This window comes from Malaclemys terrapin, chromosome 7 (genome assembly GCF_027887155.1).
Source record: "Malaclemys terrapin pileata isolate rMalTer1 chromosome 7, rMalTer1.hap1, whole genome shotgun sequence".
In the NCBI taxonomy this organism is placed as follows: Eukaryota; Metazoa; Chordata; order Testudines; family Emydidae; genus Malaclemys; species Malaclemys terrapin.
The window spans coordinates 108,941,125-108,958,105 of record NC_071511.1 but is presented as its reverse complement, the minus strand read 5'-3'; the positions used below and the strand labels follow the sequence as shown (position 1 = coordinate 108,958,105).

Sequence of the window (16,981 nt, the reverse complement as noted above, 5' to 3'; positions counted from 1 at the left end):
GGGGAAACTGATCCATAACTAGAAAAGAGCCCCAGATTTCAACAGCTGGGTGAAAATTAATTCCCCTCTGTTTTTCCCAGGTCCATTAGTGAGACTCATGAATGGACAGAACGGGTGTTCCGGTCGCGTTGAAGTCCGCTACAATGGAAACTGGGGAACAGTCTGTGATGATGCCTGGGACATAAATGATGCAAAGGTTGTGTGCAGACAGCTTGGGTGTGGGCAGGCCATTGAGGCCCCCGGTAATGCCCGGTTCGGGGAAGGCTCCGGAAGTATTCTCCTGGATGATGTGGAGTGCAGAGGGAACGAATCCTCTCTGTCGCAGTGCTCGCACCGGGGGTGGGGCACACATAACTGTGCCCACCGTGAGGACGCTGGTGTCATCTGCTCGGGTACTCAGATGTTTATTATTTTTTGAGATTTTCAGGAATAACATCCAAACCTCCAAGTGGGAAACTCACCATAAAAAACTGGTCCTGAGGCAGCTCGGGGCAAGATAGTGTGCGGGGGTGGTGGTGGAGGGTTTCACTGAAGTCAAGTTGCCAAGTAGGCAGATGGAGGTCAGGTGGCCCAGTGGTCCATACAAAGACCTGTGAGGATGGTAAGGGCTTCGATAAGATCCCATGAGATCAACAGTGTTTGGGATTAAGCCCTTTGCTTTCTGCAAATGGGAGTGGGGAAATCCTACTCCCTCGTCAATAACTTGAACTCTGTGATGTAAAGAAAACCATGGAAAGATTTTCTCCCACCAGGAAACTGATTCAATGGGTTTTCCCAGAACAAAGAGCAATACGACACATGGTACAAGCTCATCTCACATATATCCGATTCCTTTCCCCAATTGCCTGGCCCAGACTTACCTCACTTTGGCATTAACATACCCCTTTGGTCAGTGTCTCGTTAAGTGTCCGCCTCTCTGCTGATCCACAGGGGATATGAGTCTGTTACAACCCCTGCTAGAGGGTCTTGAGTCTTAAAAACAAGCCGCAGCAACTCATGCTTTTAACTCTGGAGGTCGTGTTTCAATCCCTGGTGTATTGGCCAGGAAGATGCGGTCACAGAAGGGCAGTCTTGTCCTGAATTTGAGTTGCTGTGGCTTCAGATGCTTGGGATGAGCATTCTTTGACCAGAAGAATATGTAACCCACTGGTGAGTGTGTGTTCCAGGTCTCCCTCTGTGCCCAATCCACAGAGGATATGAATCTATCCACTACATTAGCACTAACATGTTCTCCATTTGGGTTTGTAGTTTTGAATATATTTTGTTCTTCATTCGCTCTCCTTCAGTGATTATGTCCTAGTTTGTGAATGTCTCTTGTCTTTCATTATTTGAATTGTCAGTCATAAAAAGTATTCAATTGTCTATGTAATAAAGAAGGCATTTAATCATCTTTAATCATTTTTAAGACTGTCATTATCTTTTCGCATTGCCAGCTCCACCACCTACAACAAGCGAGCCCCTTACAACTGGTGAGTCTTTTCTCAGCCGTGCTTTAAATAATGTTCTTTTTTATTATGTTATGCCTGCTGAGTTAAAGAGGTGCCCATAATTTCACAGTGCAGCTACTGGGCTCCTGTCTCCAATATACACACGCAAATGCCCATGAAATGGCAGAACCCTGCAGAGGTCAATGTAAATTGTCCTAAAGTGATTTCACTTCTTTGTCTGATTTTCATAGATAATTAGCCTGCTGGGGCGGTTCCCTATCACACTTTTCTAATTCACTTTTTAGTGTCCTACTAGTGTGGGGAAACTGATCCATAACTAGAAAAGAGCCCCAGATTTCAACAGCTGGGTGAAAATTAATTCCCCTCTGTTTTTCCCAGGTCCATTAGTGAGACTCATGAATGGACAGAACGGGTGTTCCGGTCGCGTTGAAGTCCGCTACAATGGAAACTGGGGAACAGTCTGTGATGATGCCTGGGACATAAATGATGCAAAGGTTGTGTGCAGACAGCTTGGGTGTGGGCAGGCCATTGAGGCCCCCGGTAATGCCCGGTTCGGGGAAGGCTCCGGAAGTATTCTCCTGGATGATGTGGAGTGCAGAGGGAACGAATCCTCTCTGTCGCAGTGCTCGCACCGGGGGTGGGGCACACATAACTGTGCCCACCGTGAGGACGCTGGTGTCATCTGCTCGGGTACTCAGATGTTTATTATTTTTTGAGATTTTCAGGAATAACATCCAAACCTCCAAGTGGGAAACTCACCATAAAAAACTGGTCCTGAGGCAGCTGGGGGCAAGATAGTGTGCGGGGGTGGTGGTGGAGGGTTTCACTGAAGTCAAGTTGCCAAGTAGGCAGATGGAGGTCAGGTGGCCCAGTGGTCCATACAAAGACCTGTGAGGATGGTAAGGGCTTCGATAAGATCCCATGAGATCAACAGTGTTTGGGATTAAGCCCTTTGCTTTCTGCAAATGGGAGTGGGGAAATCCTACTCCCTCGTCAATAACTTGAACTCTGTGATGTAAAGAAAACCATGGAAAGATTTTCTCCCACCAGGAAACTGATTCAATGGGTTTTCCCAGAACAAAGAGCAATACGACACATGGTACAAGCTCATCTCACATATATCCGATTCCTTTCCCCAATTGCCTGGCCCAGACTTACCTCACTTTGGCATTAACATACCCCTTTGGTCAGTGTCTCGTTAAGTGTCCGCCTCTCTGCTGATCCACAGGGGATATGAGTCTGTTACAACCCCTGCTAGAGGGTCTTGAGTCTTAAAAACAAGCCGCAGCAACTCATGCTTTTAACTCTGGAGGTCGTGTTTCAATCCCTGGTGTATTGGCCAGGAAGATGCGGTCACAGAAGGGCAGTCTTGTCCTGAATTTGAGTTGCTGTGGCTTCAGATGCTTGGGATGAGCATTCTTTGACCAGAAGAATATGTAACCCACTGGTGAGTGTGTGTTCCAGGTCTCCCTCTGTGCCCAATCCACAGAGGATATGAATCTATCCACTACATTAGCACTAACATGTTCTCCATTTGGGTTTGTAGTTTTGAATATATTTTGTTCTTCATTCGCTCTCCTTCAGTGATTATGTCCTAGTTTGTGAATGTCTCTTGTCTTTCATTATTTGAATTGTCAGTCATAAAAAGTATTCAATTGTCTACGTAATAAAGAAGGCATTTAATCATCTTTAATCATTTTTAAGACTGTCATTATCTTTTCGCATTGCCAGCTCCACCACCTACAACAAGCGAGCCCCTTACAACTGGTGAGTCTTTTCTCAGCCGTGCTTTAAATAATGTTCTTTTTTATTATGTTATGCCTGCTGAGTTAAAGAGGTGCCCATAATTTCACAGTGCAGCTACTGGGCTCCTGTCTCCAATATACACACGCAAATGCCCATGAAATGGCAGAACCCTGCAGAGGTCAATGTAAATTGTCCTAAAGTGATTTCACTTCTTTGTCTGATTTTCATAGATAATTAGCCTGCTGGGGCGGTTCCCTATCACACTTTTCTAATTCACTTTTTAGTGTCCTACTAGTGTGGGGAAACTGATCCATAACTAGAAAAGAGCCCCAGATTTCAACAGCTGGGTGAAAATTAATTCCCCTCTGTTTTTCCCAGGTCCATTAGTGAGACTCATGAATGGACAGAACGGGTGTTCCGGTCGCGTTGAAGTCCGCTACAATGGAAACTGGGGAACAGTCTGTGATGATGCCTGGGACATAAATGATGCAAAGGTTGTGTGCAGACAGCTTGGGTGTGGGCAGGCCATTGAGGCCCCCGGTAATGCCCGGTTCGGGGAAGGCTCCGGAAGTATTCTCCTGGATGATGTGGAGTGCAGAGGGAACGAATCCTCTCTGTCGCAGTGCTCGCACCGGGGGTGGGGCACACATAACTGTGCCCACCGTGAGGACGCTGGTGTCATCTGCTCGGGTACTCAGATGTTTATTATTTTTTGAGATTTTCAGGAATAACATCCAAACCTCCAAGTGGGAAACTCACCATAAAAAACTGGTCCTGAGGCAGCTCGGGGCAAGATAGTGTGCGGGGGTGGTGGTGGAGGGTTTCACTGAAGTCAAGTTGCCAAGTAGGCAGATGGAGGTCAGGTGGCCCAGTGGTCCATACAAAGACCTGTGAGGATGGTAAGGGCTTCGATAAGATCCCATGAGATCAACAGTGTTTGGGATTAAGCCCTTTGCTTTCTGCAAATGGGAGTGGGGAAATCCTACTCCCTCGTCAATAACTTGAACTCTGTGATGTAAAGAAAACCATGGAAAGATTTTCTCCCACCAGGAAACTGATTCAATGGGTTTTCCCAGAACAAAGAGCAATACGACACATGGTACAAGCTCATCTCACATATATCCGATTCCTTTCCCCAATTGCCTGGCCCAGACTTACCTCACTTTGGCATTAACATACCCCTTTGGTCAGTGTCTCGTTAAGTGTCCGCCTCTCTGCTGATCCACAGGGGATATGAGTCTGTTACAACCCCTGCTAGAGGGTCTTGAGTCTTAAAAACAAGCCGCAGCAACTCATGCTTTTAACTCTGGAGGTCGTGTTTCAATCCCTGGTGTATTGGCCAGGAAGATGCGGTCACAGAAGGGCAGTCTTGTCCTGAATTTGAGTTGCTGTGGCTTCAGATGCTTGGGATGAGCATTCTTTGACCAGAAGAATATGTAACCCACTGGTGAGTGTGTGTTCCAGGTCTCCCTCTGTGCCCAATCCACAGAGGATATGAATCTATCCACTACATTAGCACTAACATGTTCTCCATTTGGGTTTGTAGTTTTGAATATATTTTGTTCTTCATTCGCTCTCCTTCAGTGATTATGTCCTAGTTTGTGAATGTCTCTTGTCTTTCATTATTTGAATTGTCAGTCATAAAAAGTATTCAATTGTCTATGTAATAAAGAAGGCATTTAATCATCTTTAATCATTTTTAAGACTGTCATTATCTTTTCGCATTGCCAGCTCCACCACCTACAACAAGCGAGCCCCTTACAACTGGTGAGTCTTTTCTCAGCCGTGCTTTAAATAATGTTCTTTTTTATTATGTTATGCCTGCTGAGTTAAAGAGGTGCCCATAATTTCACAGTGCAACTACTGGGCTCCTGTCTCCAATATACACACGCAAATGCCCATGAAATGGCAGAACCCTGCAGAGGTCAATGTAAATTGTCCTAAAGTGATTTCACTTCTTTGTCTGATTTTCATAGATAATTAGCCTGCTGGGGCGGTTCCCTATCACACTTTTCTAATTTACTTTTTAGTGTCCTACTAGTGTGGGGAAACTGATCCATAACTAGAAAAGAGCCCCAGATTTCAACAGCTGGGTGAAAATTAATTCCCCTCTGTTTTTCCCAGGTCCATTAGTGAGACTCATGAATGGACAGAACGGGTGTTCCGGTCGCGTTGAAGTCCGCTACAATGGAAACTGGGGAACAGTCTGTGATGATGCCTGGGACATAAATGATGCAAAGGTTGTGTGCAGACAGCTCGGGTGTGGGCAGGCCATTGAGGCCCCCGGTAATGCCCGGTTCGGGGAAGGCTCCGGAAGTATTCTCCTGGATGACGTGGAGTGCAGAGGGAACGAATCCTCTCTGTCGCAGTGCTCGCACCGGGGGTGGGGCACACATAACTGTGCCCACCGTGAGGACGCCGGTGTCATCTGCTCGGGTACTCAGATGTTTATTATTTTTTGAGATTTTCAGGAATAACATCCAAACTTCCAAGTGGGAAACTCACCATAAAAAACTGGTCCTGAGGCAGCTGGGGGCAAGATAGTGTGCGGGGGTGGGGGTGGAGGGTTTCACTGAAGTCAAGTTGCCAAGTAGGCAGATGGAGGTCAGGTGGCCCAGTGGTCCATACAAAGACCTGTGAGGTTGGTAAGTGCTTCGATAAGATCCCATGAGATCAACAGTGTTTGGGATTAAGCCCTTTGCCTTCTGCAAATGGGAGTGGGGAAATCCTACTCCCTCATCAATAACTTGAACTCTGTGATGTAAAGAAAACCATGGAAAGATTTTCTCCCACCAGGAAACTGATTCAATGGGTTTTCCCAGAACAAAGAGCAATACGACACATGGTACAAGCTCATCTCACATATATCCGATTCCTTTCCCCAATTGCCTGGCCCAGACGTACCTCACTTTGGCATTAACATACCCCTTTGGTCAGTGTCTTGTTAAGTGTCCGCCTCTCTGCTGATCCACAGAGGATATGAATCTGTTACAACCCCTGCTAGAGAGTCTTGAGTCTTAGAAATAAGCCGCAGCAACTCATGCTTTTAACTCTGGAGGTCGTGTTTCAATCCCTGGTGTATTGGCCAGGAAGATGCAGTCACAGAAGAGCAGTCTTGTCCTGAATTTGAGTTGCTGTGGCTTCAGATGCTTGGGATGAGCTTTCTTTGACCAGAAGAATATGTAACCCACTGGTGAGTGTGTGTTCCAGGTCTCCCTCTGTGCCCAATCCACAGAGGATATGAATCTATCCACTACATTAGCACTAACATGTTCTCCATTTGGGTTTGTAGTTTTGAATATATTTTGTTCTTCATTCGCTCTCCTTCAGTGATTATGTCCTAGTTTGTGAATGTCTCTTGTCTTTCATTATTTGAATTGTCAGTCATAAAAAGTATTCAATTGTCTACGTAATAAAGAAGGCATTTAATCATCTTTAATCATTTTTAAGACTGTCATTATCTTTTCGCATTGCCAGCTCCACCACCTACAACAAGCGAGCCCCTTACAACTGGTGAGTCTTTTCTCAGCCGTGCTTTAAATAATGTTCTTTTTTATTATGTTATGCCTGCTGAGTTAAAGAGGTGCCCATAATTTCACAGTGCAGCTACTGGGCTCCTGTCTCCAATATACACACGCAAATGCCCATGAAATGGCAGAACCCTGCAGAGGTCAATGTAAATTGTCCTAAAGTGATTTCACTTCTTTGTCTGATTTTCATAGATAATTAGCCTGCTGGGGCGGTTCCCTATCACACTTTTCTAATTCACTTTTTAGTGTCCTACTAGTGTGGGGAAACTGATCCATAACTAGAAAAGAGCCCCAGATTTCAACAGCTGGGTGAAAATTAATTCCCCTCTGTTTTTCCCAGGTCCATTAGTGAGACTCATGAATGGACAGAACGGGTGTTCCGGTCGCGTTGAAGTCCGCTACAATGGAAACTGGGGAACAGTCTGTGATGATGCCTGGGACATAAATGATGCAAAGGTTGTGTGCAGACAGCTTGGGTGTGGGCAGGCCATTGAGGCCCCCGGTAATGCCCGGTTCGGGGAAGGCTCCGGAAGTATTCTCCTGGATGATGTGGAGTGCAGAGGGAACGAATCCTCTCTGTCGCAGTGCTCGCACCGGGGGTGGGGCACACATAACTGTGCCCACCGTGAGGACGCTGGTGTCATCTGCTCGGGTACTCAGATGTTTATTATTTTTTGAGATTTTCAGGAATAACATCCAAACCTCCAAGTGGGAAACTCACCATAAAAAACTGGTCCTGAGGCAGCTCGGGGCAAGATAGTGTGCGGGGGTGGTGGTGGAGGGTTTCACTGAAGTCAAGTTGCCAAGTAGGCAGATGGAGGTCAGGTGGCCCAGTGGTCCATACAAAGACCTGTGAGGATGGTAAGGGCTTCGATAAGATCCCATGAGATCAACAGTGTTTGGGATTAAGCCCTTTGCTTTCTGCAAATGGGAGTGGGGAAATCCTACTCCCTCGTCAATAACTTGAACTCTGTGATGTAAAGAAAACCATGGAAAGATTTTCTCCCACCAGGAAACTGATTCAATGGGTTTTCCCAGAACAAAGAGCAATACGACACATGGTACAAGCTCATCTCACATATATCCGATTCCTTTCCCCAATTGCCTGGCCCAGACTTACCTCACTTTGGCATTAACATACCCCTTTGGTCAGTGTCTCGTTAAGTGTCCGCCTCTCTGCTGATCCACAGGGGATATGAGTCTGTTACAACCCCTGCTAGAGGGTCTTGAGTCTTAAAAACAAGCCGCAGCAACTCATGCTTTTAACTCTGGAGGTCGTGTTTCAATCCCTGGTGTATTGGCCAGGAAGATGCGGTCACAGAAGGGCAGTCTTGTCCTGAATTTGAGTTGCTGTGGCTTCAGATGCTTGGGATGAGCATTCTTTGACCAGAAGAATATGTAACCCACTGGTGAGTGTGTGTTCCAGGTCTCCCTCTGTGCCCAATCCACAGAGGATATGAATCTATCCACTACATTAGCACTAACATGTTCTCCATTTGGGTTTGTAGTTTTGAATATATTTTGTTCTTCATTCGCTCTCCTTCAGTGATTATGTCCTAGTTTGTGAATGTCTCTTGTCTTTCATTATTTGAATTGTCAGTCATAAAAAGTATTCAATTGTCTATGTAATAAAGAAGGCATTTAATCATCTTTAATCATTTTTAAGACTGTCATTATCTTTTCGCATTGCCAGCTCCACCACCTACAACAAGCGAGCCCCTTACAACTGGTGAGTCTTTTCTCAGCCGTGCTTTAAATAATGTTCTTTTTTATTATGTTATGCCTGCTGAGTTAAAGAGGTGCCCATAATTTCACAGTGCAACTACTGGGCTCCTGTCTCCAATATACACACGCAAATGCCCATGAAATGGCAGAACCCTGCAGAGGTCAATGTAAATTGTCCTAAAGTGATTTCACTTCTTTGTCTGATTTTCATAGATAATTAGCCTGCTGGGGCGGTTCCCTATCACACTTTTCTAATTTACTTTTTAGTGTCCTACTAGTGTGGGGAAACTGATCCATAACTAGAAAAGAGCCCCAGATTTCAACAGCTGGGTGAAAATTAATTCCCCTCTGTTTTTCCCAGGTCCATTAGTGAGACTCATGAATGGACAGAACGGGTGTTCCGGTCGCGTTGAAGTCCGCTACAATGGAAACTGGGGAACAGTCTGTGATGATGCCTGGGACATAAATGATGCAAAGGTTGTGTGCAGACAGCTCGGGTGTGGGCAGGCCATTGAGGCCCCCGGTAATGCCCGGTTCGGGGAAGGCTCCGGAAGTATTCTCCTGGATGACGTGGAGTGCAGAGGGAACGAATCCTCTCTGTCGCAGTGCTCGCACCGGGGGTGGGGCACACATAACTGTGCCCACCGTGAGGACGCCGGTGTCATCTGCTCGGGTACTCAGATGTTTATTATTTTTTGAGATTTTCAGGAATAACATCCAAACTTCCAAGTGGGAAACTCACCATAAAAAACTGGTCCTGAGGCAGCTGGGGGCAAGATAGTGTGCGGGGGTGGGGGTGGAGGGTTTCACTGAAGTCAAGTTGCCAAGTAGGCAGATGGAGGTCAGGTGGCCCAGTGGTCCATACAAAGACCTGTGAGGTTGGTAAGTGCTTCGATAAGATCCCATGAGATCAACAGTGTTTGGGATTAAGCCCTTTGCCTTCTGCAAATGGGAGTGGGGAAATCCTACTCCCTCATCAATAACTTGAACTCTGTGATGTAAAGAAAACCATGGAAAGATTTTCTCCCACCAGGAAACTGATTCAATGGGTTTTCCCAGAACAAAGAGCAATACGACACATGGTACAAGCTCATCTCACATATATCCGATTCCTTTCCCCAATTGCCTGGCCCAGACGTACCTCACTTTGGCATTAACATACCCCTTTGGTCAGTGTCTTGTTAAGTGTCCGCCTCTCTGCTGATCCACAGAGGATATGAATCTGTTACAACCCCTGCTAGAGAGTCTTGAGTCTTAGAAATAAGCCGCAGCAACTCATGCTTTTAACTCTGGAGGTCGTGTTTCAATCCCTGGTGTATTGGCCAGGAAGATGCAGTCACAGAAGAGCAGTCTTGTCCTGAATTTGAGTTGCTGTGGCTTCAGATGCTTGGGATGAGCTTTCTTTGACCAGAAGAATATGTAACCCACTGGTGAGTGTGTGTTCCAGGTCTCCCTCTGTGCCCAATCCACAGAGGATATGAATCTATCCACTACATTAGCACTAACATGTTCTCCATTTGGGTTTGTAGTTTTGAATATATTTTGTTCTTCATTCGCTCTCCTTCAGTGATTATGTCCTAGTTTGTGAATGTCTCTTGTCTTTCATTATTTGAATTGTCAGTCATAAAAAGTATTCAATTGTCTACGTAATAAAGAAGGCATTTAATCATCTTTAATCATTTTTAAGACTGTCATTATCTTTTCGCATTGCCAGCTCCACCACCTACAACAAGCGAGCCCCTTACAACTGGTGAGTCTTTTCTCAGCCGTGCTTTAAATAATGTTCTTTTTTATTATGTTATGCCTGCTGAGTTAAAGAGGTGCCCATAATTTCACAGTGCAGCTACTGGGCTCCTGTCTCCAATATACACACGCAAATGCCCATGAAATGGCAGAACCCTGCAGAGGTCAATGTAAATTGTCCTAAAGTGATTTCACTTCTTTGTCTGATTTTCATAGATAATTAGCCTGCTGGGGCGGTTCCCTATCACACTTTTCTAATTCACTTTTTAGTGTCCTACTAGTGTGGGGAAACTGATCCATAACTAGAAAAGAGCCCCAGATTTCAACAGCTGGGTGAAAATTAATTCCCCTCTGTTTTTCCCAGGTCCATTAGTGAGACTCATGAATGGACAGAACGGGTGTTCCGGTCGCGTTGAAGTCCGCTACAATGGAAACTGGGGAACAGTCTGTGATGATGCCTGGGACATAAATGATGCAAAGGTTGTGTGCAGACAGCTTGGGTGTGGGCAGGCCATTGAGGCCCCCGGTAATGCCCGGTTCGGGGAAGGCTCCGGAAGTATTCTCCTGGATGATGTGGAGTGCAGAGGGAACGAATCCTCTCTGTCGCAGTGCTCGCACCGGGGGTGGGGCACACATAACTGTGCCCACCGTGAGGACGCTGGTGTCATCTGCTCGGGTACTCAGATGTTTATTATTTTTTGAGATTTTCAGGAATAACATCCAAACCTCCAAGTGGGAAACTCACCATAAAAAACTGGTCCTGAGGCAGCTCGGGGCAAGATAGTGTGCGGGGGTGGTGGTGGAGGGTTTCACTGAAGTCAAGTTGCCAAGTAGGCAGATGGAGGTCAGGTGGCCCAGTGGTCCATACAAAGACCTGTGAGGATGGTAAGGGCTTCGATAAGATCCCATGAGATCAACAGTGTTTGGGATTAAGCCCTTTGCTTTCTGCAAATGGGAGTGGGGAAATCCTACTCCCTCGTCAATAACTTGAACTCTGTGATGTAAAGAAAACCATGGAAAGATTTTCTCCCACCAGGAAACTGATTCAATGGGTTTTCCCAGAACAAAGAGCAATACGACACATGGTACAAGCTCATCTCACATATATCCGATTCCTTTCCCCAATTGCCTGGCCCAGACTTACCTCACTTTGGCATTAACATACCCCTTTGGTCAGTGTCTCGTTAAGTGTCCGCCTCTCTGCTGATCCACAGGGGATATGAGTCTGTTACAACCCCTGCTAGAGGGTCTTGAGTCTTAAAAACAAGCCGCAGCAACTCATGCTTATAACTCTGGAGGTCGTGTTTCAATCCCTGGTGTATTGGCCAGGAAGATGCGGTCACAGAAGAGCAGTCTTGTCCTGAATTTGAGTTGCTGTGGCTTCAGATGCTTGGGATGAGCATTCTTTGACCAGAAGAATATGTAACCCACTGGTGAGTGTGTGTTCCAGGTCTCCCTCTGTGCCCAATCCACAGAGGATATGAATCTATCCACTACATTAGCACTAACATGTTCTCCATTTGGGTTTGTAGTTTTGAATATATTTTGTTCTTCATTCGCTCTCCTTCAGTGATTATGTCCTAGTTTGTGAATGTCTCTTGTCTTTCATTATTTGAATTGTCAGTCATAAAAAGTATTCAATTGTCTATGTAATAAAGAAGGCATTTAATCATCTTTAATCATTTTTAAGACTGTCATTATCTTTTCGCATTGCCAGCTCCACCACCTACAACAAGCGAGCCCCTTACAACTGGTGAGTCTTTTCTCAGCCGTGCTTTAAATAATGTTCTTTTTTATTATGTTATGCCTGCTGAGTTAAAGAGGTGCCCATAATTTCACAGTGCAGCTACTGGGCTCCTGTCTCCAATATACACACGCAAATGCCCATGAAATGGCAGAACCCTGCAGAGGTCAATGTAAATTGTCCTAAAGTGATTTCACTTCTTTGTCTGATTTTCATAGATAATTAGCCTGCTGGGGCGGTTCCCTATCACACTTTTCTAATTCACTTTTTAGTGTCCTACTAGTGTGGGGAAACTGATCCATAACTAGAAAAGAGCCCCAGATTTCAACAGCTGGGTGAAAATTAATTCCCCTCTGTTTTTCCCAGGTCCATTAGTGAGACTCATGAATGGACAGAACGGGTGTTCCGGTCGCATTGAAGTCCGCTACAATGGAAACTGGGGAACAGTCTGTGATGATGCCTGGGACATAAATGATGCAAAGGTTGTGTGCAGACAGCTCGGGTGTGGGCAGGCCATTGAGGCCCCCGGTAATGCCCGGTTCGGGGAAGGCTCCGGAAGTATTCTCCTGGATGACGTGGAGTGCAGAGGGAACGAATCCTCTCTGTCGCAGTGCTCGCACCGGGGGTGGGGCACACATAACTGTGCCCACCGTGAGGACGCCGGTGTCATCTGCTCGGGTACTCAGATGTTTATTATTTTTTGAGATTTTCAGGAATAACATCCAAACTTCCAAGTGGGAAACTCACCATAAAAAACTGGTCCTGAGGCAGCTGGGGGCAAGATAGTGTGCGGGGGTGGGGGTGGAGGGTTTCACTGAAGTCAAGTTGCCAAGTAGGCAGATGGAGGTCAGGTGGCCCAGTGGTCCATACAAAGACCTGTGAGGTTGGTAAGTGCTTCGATAAGATCCCATGAGATCAACAGTGTTTGGGATTAAGCCCTTTGCCTTCTGCAAATGGGAGTGGGGAAATCCTACTCCCTCATCAATAACTTGAACTCTGTGATGTAAAGAAAACCATGGAAAGATTTTCTCCCACCAGGAAACTGATTCAATGGGTTTTCCCAGAACAAAGAGCAATACGACACATGGTACAAGCTCATCTCACATATATCCGATTCCTTTCCCCAATTGCCTGGCCCAGACGTACCTCACTTTGGCATTAACATACCCCTTTGGTCAGTGTCTTGTTAAGTGTCCGCCTCTCTGCTGATCCACAGAGGATATGAATCTGTTACAACCCCTGCTAGAGAGTCTTGAGTCTTAGAAATAAGCCGCAGCAACTCATGCTTTTAACTCTGGAGGTCGTGTTTCAATCCCTGGTGTATTGGCCAGGAAGATGCAGTCACAGAAGAGCAGTCTTGTCCTGAATTTGAGTTGCTGTGGCTTCAGATGCTTGGGATGAGCTTTCTTTGACCAGAAGAATATGTAACCCACTGGTGAGTGTGTGTTCCAGGTCTCCCTCTGTGCCCAATCCACAGAGGATATGAATCTATCCACTACATTAGCACTAACATGTTCTCCATTTGGGTTTGTAGTTTTGAATATATTTTGTTCTTCATTCGCTCTCCTTCAGTGATTATGTCCTAGTTTGTGAATGTCTCTTGTCTTTCATTATTTGAATTGTCAGTCATAAAAAGTATTCAATTGTCTACGTAATAAAGAAGGCATTTAATCATCTTTAATCATTTTTAAGACTGTCATTATCTTTTCGCATTGCCAGCTCCACCACCTACAACAAGCGAGCCCCTTACAACTGGTGAGTCTTTTCTCAGCCGTGCTTTAAATAATGTTCTTTTTTATTATGTTATGCCTGCTGAGTTAAAGAGGTGCCCATAATTTCACAGTGCAGCTACTGGGCTCCTGTCTCCAATATACACACGCAAATGCCCATGAAATGGCAGAACCCTGCAGAGGTCAATGTAAATTGTCCTAAAGTGATTTCACTTCTTTGTCTGATTTTCATAGATAATTAGCCTGCTGGGGCGGTTCCCTATCACACTTTTCTAATTCACTTTTTAGTGTCCTACTAGTGTGAGGAAACTGATCCATAACTAGAAAAGAGCCCCAATTTTCAAGAGCTGGGTGAAAATTAATTCCCCTCTGTTTTTCCCAGGTCCATTAGTGAGACTCATGAATGGACAGAACGGGTGTTCCGGTCGCGTTGAAGTCCGCTACAATGGAAACTGGGGAACAGTCTGTGATGATGCCTGGGACATAAATGATGCAAAGGTTGTGTGCAGACAGCTCGGGTGTGGGCAGGCCATTGAGGCCCCCGGTAATGCCCGGTTCGGGGAAGGATCCGGAAGTATTCTCCTGGATGATGTGGAGTGCAGAGGGAACGAATCCTCTCTGTCGCAGTGCTCGCACCGGGGGTGGGGCACACATAACTGTGCCCACCGTGAGGACGCCGGTGTCATCTGCTCGGGTACTCAGATGTTTATTATTTTTTGAGATTTTCAGGAATAACATCCAAACCTCCAAGTGGGAAACTCACCATAAAAAACTGGTCCTGAGGCAGCTCGGGGCAAGATAGTGTGCGGGGGTGGCGGTGGAGGGTTTCACTGAAGTCAAGTTGCCAAGTAGGCAGATGGAGGTCAGGTGGCCCAGTGGTCCATACAAAGACCTGTGAGGATGGTAAGGGCTTCGATAAGATCCCATGAGATCAACAGTGTTTGGGATTAAGCCCTTTGCTTTCTGAAAATGGGAGTGGGGAAATCCTACTCCCTCGTCAATAACTTGAACTCTGTGATGTAAAGAAAACCATGGAAAGATTTTCTCCCACCAGGGAACTGATTCAATGGGTTTTCCCAGAACAAAGAGCAATACGACACATGGTACAAGCTCATCTCACATATATCCGATTCCTTTCCCCAATTGCCTGGCCCAGACTTACCTCACTTTGGCATTAATATACCCCTTTGGTCAGTGTCTTGTTAAGTGTCCGCCTCTCTGCTGATCCACAGAGGATATGAATCTGTTACAACCCCTGCTAGAGAGTCTTGAGTCTTAGAAATAAGCCGCAGCAACTCATGCTTTTAACTCTGGAGGTCGTGTTTCAATCCCTGGTGTATTGGCCAGGAAGATGCAGTCACAGAAGAGCAGTCTTGTCCTGAATTTGAGTTGCTGTGGCTTCAGATGCTTGGGATGAGCTTTCTTTGACCAGAAGAAGTATGTAACCCACTGGTGAGTGTGTGTTCCAGGTCTCCCTCTGTGCCCAATCCACAGAGGATATGAATCTATCCACTACATTAGCACTAACATGTTCTCCATTTGGGTTTGTAGTTTTGAATATATTTTGTTCTTCATTCGCTCTCCTTCAGTGATTATGTCCTAGTTTGTGAATGTCTCTTGTCTTTCATTATTTGAATTGTCAGTCATAAAAAGTATTCAATTGTCTACGTAATAAAGAAGGCATTTAATCATCTTTAATCATTTTTAAGACTGTCATTATCTTTTCGCATTGCCAGCTCCACCACCTACAACAAGCGAGCCCCTTACAACTGGTGAGTCTTTTCTCAGCCGTGCTTTAAATAATGTTCTTTTTTATTATGTTATGCCTGCTGAGTTAAAGAGGTGCCCATAATTTCACAGTGCAGCTACTGGGCTCCTGTCTCCAATATACACACGCAAATGCCCATGAAATGGCAGAACCCTGCAGAGGTCAATGTAAATTGTCCTAAAGTGATTTGACTGCTTTGTCTGATTTTAGTAGATAATTAGCCTGCTGGGGAGGTTCCCTATCACACTTTTCTAATTCACTGTCTAGTGTCCTAGCATAACAGACGTGTGCCTGACACTGCTTCAGATATCAGAGCTATAGGCCTTGGCTACACTTGCAGATGTACAGCGCTGTGAGTTAAACCCGCCTTCGTACAGCTGCATAGGGAAAGCGCTGCAGTCTGTCCACACTGACAGCTGCCAGTGCACTCTTGTGGCCACATTTTCAGCTGCATTGGGAGCGGTAAATTATGGGCAGCTATCCCAGCATTCATGTGGCTGCAACATGCTTTTCAAATGGGGGTGGGTGGGGTGGGGTGGAGTGTGACAGGGAGAATTGGGGGAGAGAGAGTGGGTTTTTGGAGTGCTGAGAGTGTGGCAGAATGCTGCCTTGTAAGTTCAGACCCCCCTCCCTTTCCCACCCATCTCTCAGTCACTGACAGCAAACAGCAGCTATTTCTTTTTTTCTCATAGACCAGATAAGCAGCCGCTCACTGAAATGGACCCCAACCCCCCTTCTATCCCCCGCGCCACCTCTCTCTTCAAGCAAACATTAGCTGTCAGCACTCCAAACGGAGCTCCCCTGCCTGCCTCTCACTCATTCAAAGCAAACAGTAGCTGTGTTTGTTTTTTTGATAAGCAGCCCCCAAAATGGAGCTTTGAAAGGGCACTTCCTCATCCAGAGTTCACAACAAAACAGGAGAGGACGCTTCAGTTAAAAGGATTATGGGGAGTTTCCAGAGGTCAATCAGTGCGTAATAACTTTACTCCCCATTTACACTGGAGCAACAGCTGGGAGAGCTTTCATATGAATTGTATTTTAGGGGAATTACATTCAATCTTCCAAGTGGGAAACTCATTGTTATGCAGGATCTCAGGGGCAACTACAGGCAAGGAAGCTCATGGCAACGTGATTCGAATGTGCCCTGGGTACCATGTTGCAGAATCATCCATACAGAGGCCTGTGAGCTCCAGTAATCTCTGCCTCCATAAAATCCTATGTACTCTGCAGGGTTTGGAGTTGAACCCTTGGTTCTTCTGCAAGGGGGAATTAAACTGCAAGAAACAAAGAAGAACCTTGTGGTTCTTTTCTCCTTCCAGGCCCCCATCATGTTGTATTCCCCACAGCAGCAAGTGATTTAGCTCATTGCAATAGAACATCTCAGATGTAATTTTACTTTATTTTTTCCAGTAGCTCCACGTTTATTGAAATGTCTCTTTTGTAAAGTATTTAATTTTGGCTTTTGTTTTCTTTCTTTGTTTATCAGTTTCTTCACATACCATACAGGAGCCCATTACCACATGTAAGCTTATAGTCCAATTTAAAGA

General features: G+C 45.7%; 1 protein-coding gene across 1 annotated transcript in view; it reads left to right on the top strand.

The window, feature by feature from the left end:
* Window positions 1-16,981, top strand: part of DMBT1 (deleted in malignant brain tumors 1) — a 234,414-nt gene that overhangs the window by 213,917 nt on the left and 3,516 nt on the right. Inside the window, 19 exon segments of the mRNA XM_054035621.1 lie at window positions 81-392; window positions 1,434-1,469; window positions 1,827-2,138; window positions 3,180-3,215; window positions 3,573-3,884; window positions 4,926-4,961; window positions 5,319-5,630; window positions 6,672-6,707; window positions 7,065-7,376; window positions 8,418-8,453; window positions 8,811-9,122; window positions 10,164-10,199; window positions 10,557-10,868; window positions 11,910-11,945; window positions 12,303-12,614; window positions 13,656-13,691; window positions 14,049-14,360; window positions 15,403-15,438; window positions 16,921-16,956. Coding sequence (XP_053891596.1) covers window positions 81-392; window positions 1,434-1,469; window positions 1,827-2,138; window positions 3,180-3,215; window positions 3,573-3,884; window positions 4,926-4,961; window positions 5,319-5,630; window positions 6,672-6,707; window positions 7,065-7,376; window positions 8,418-8,453; window positions 8,811-9,122; window positions 10,164-10,199; window positions 10,557-10,868; window positions 11,910-11,945; window positions 12,303-12,614; window positions 13,656-13,691; window positions 14,049-14,360; window positions 15,403-15,438; window positions 16,921-16,956 — 3,168 coding nt within the window.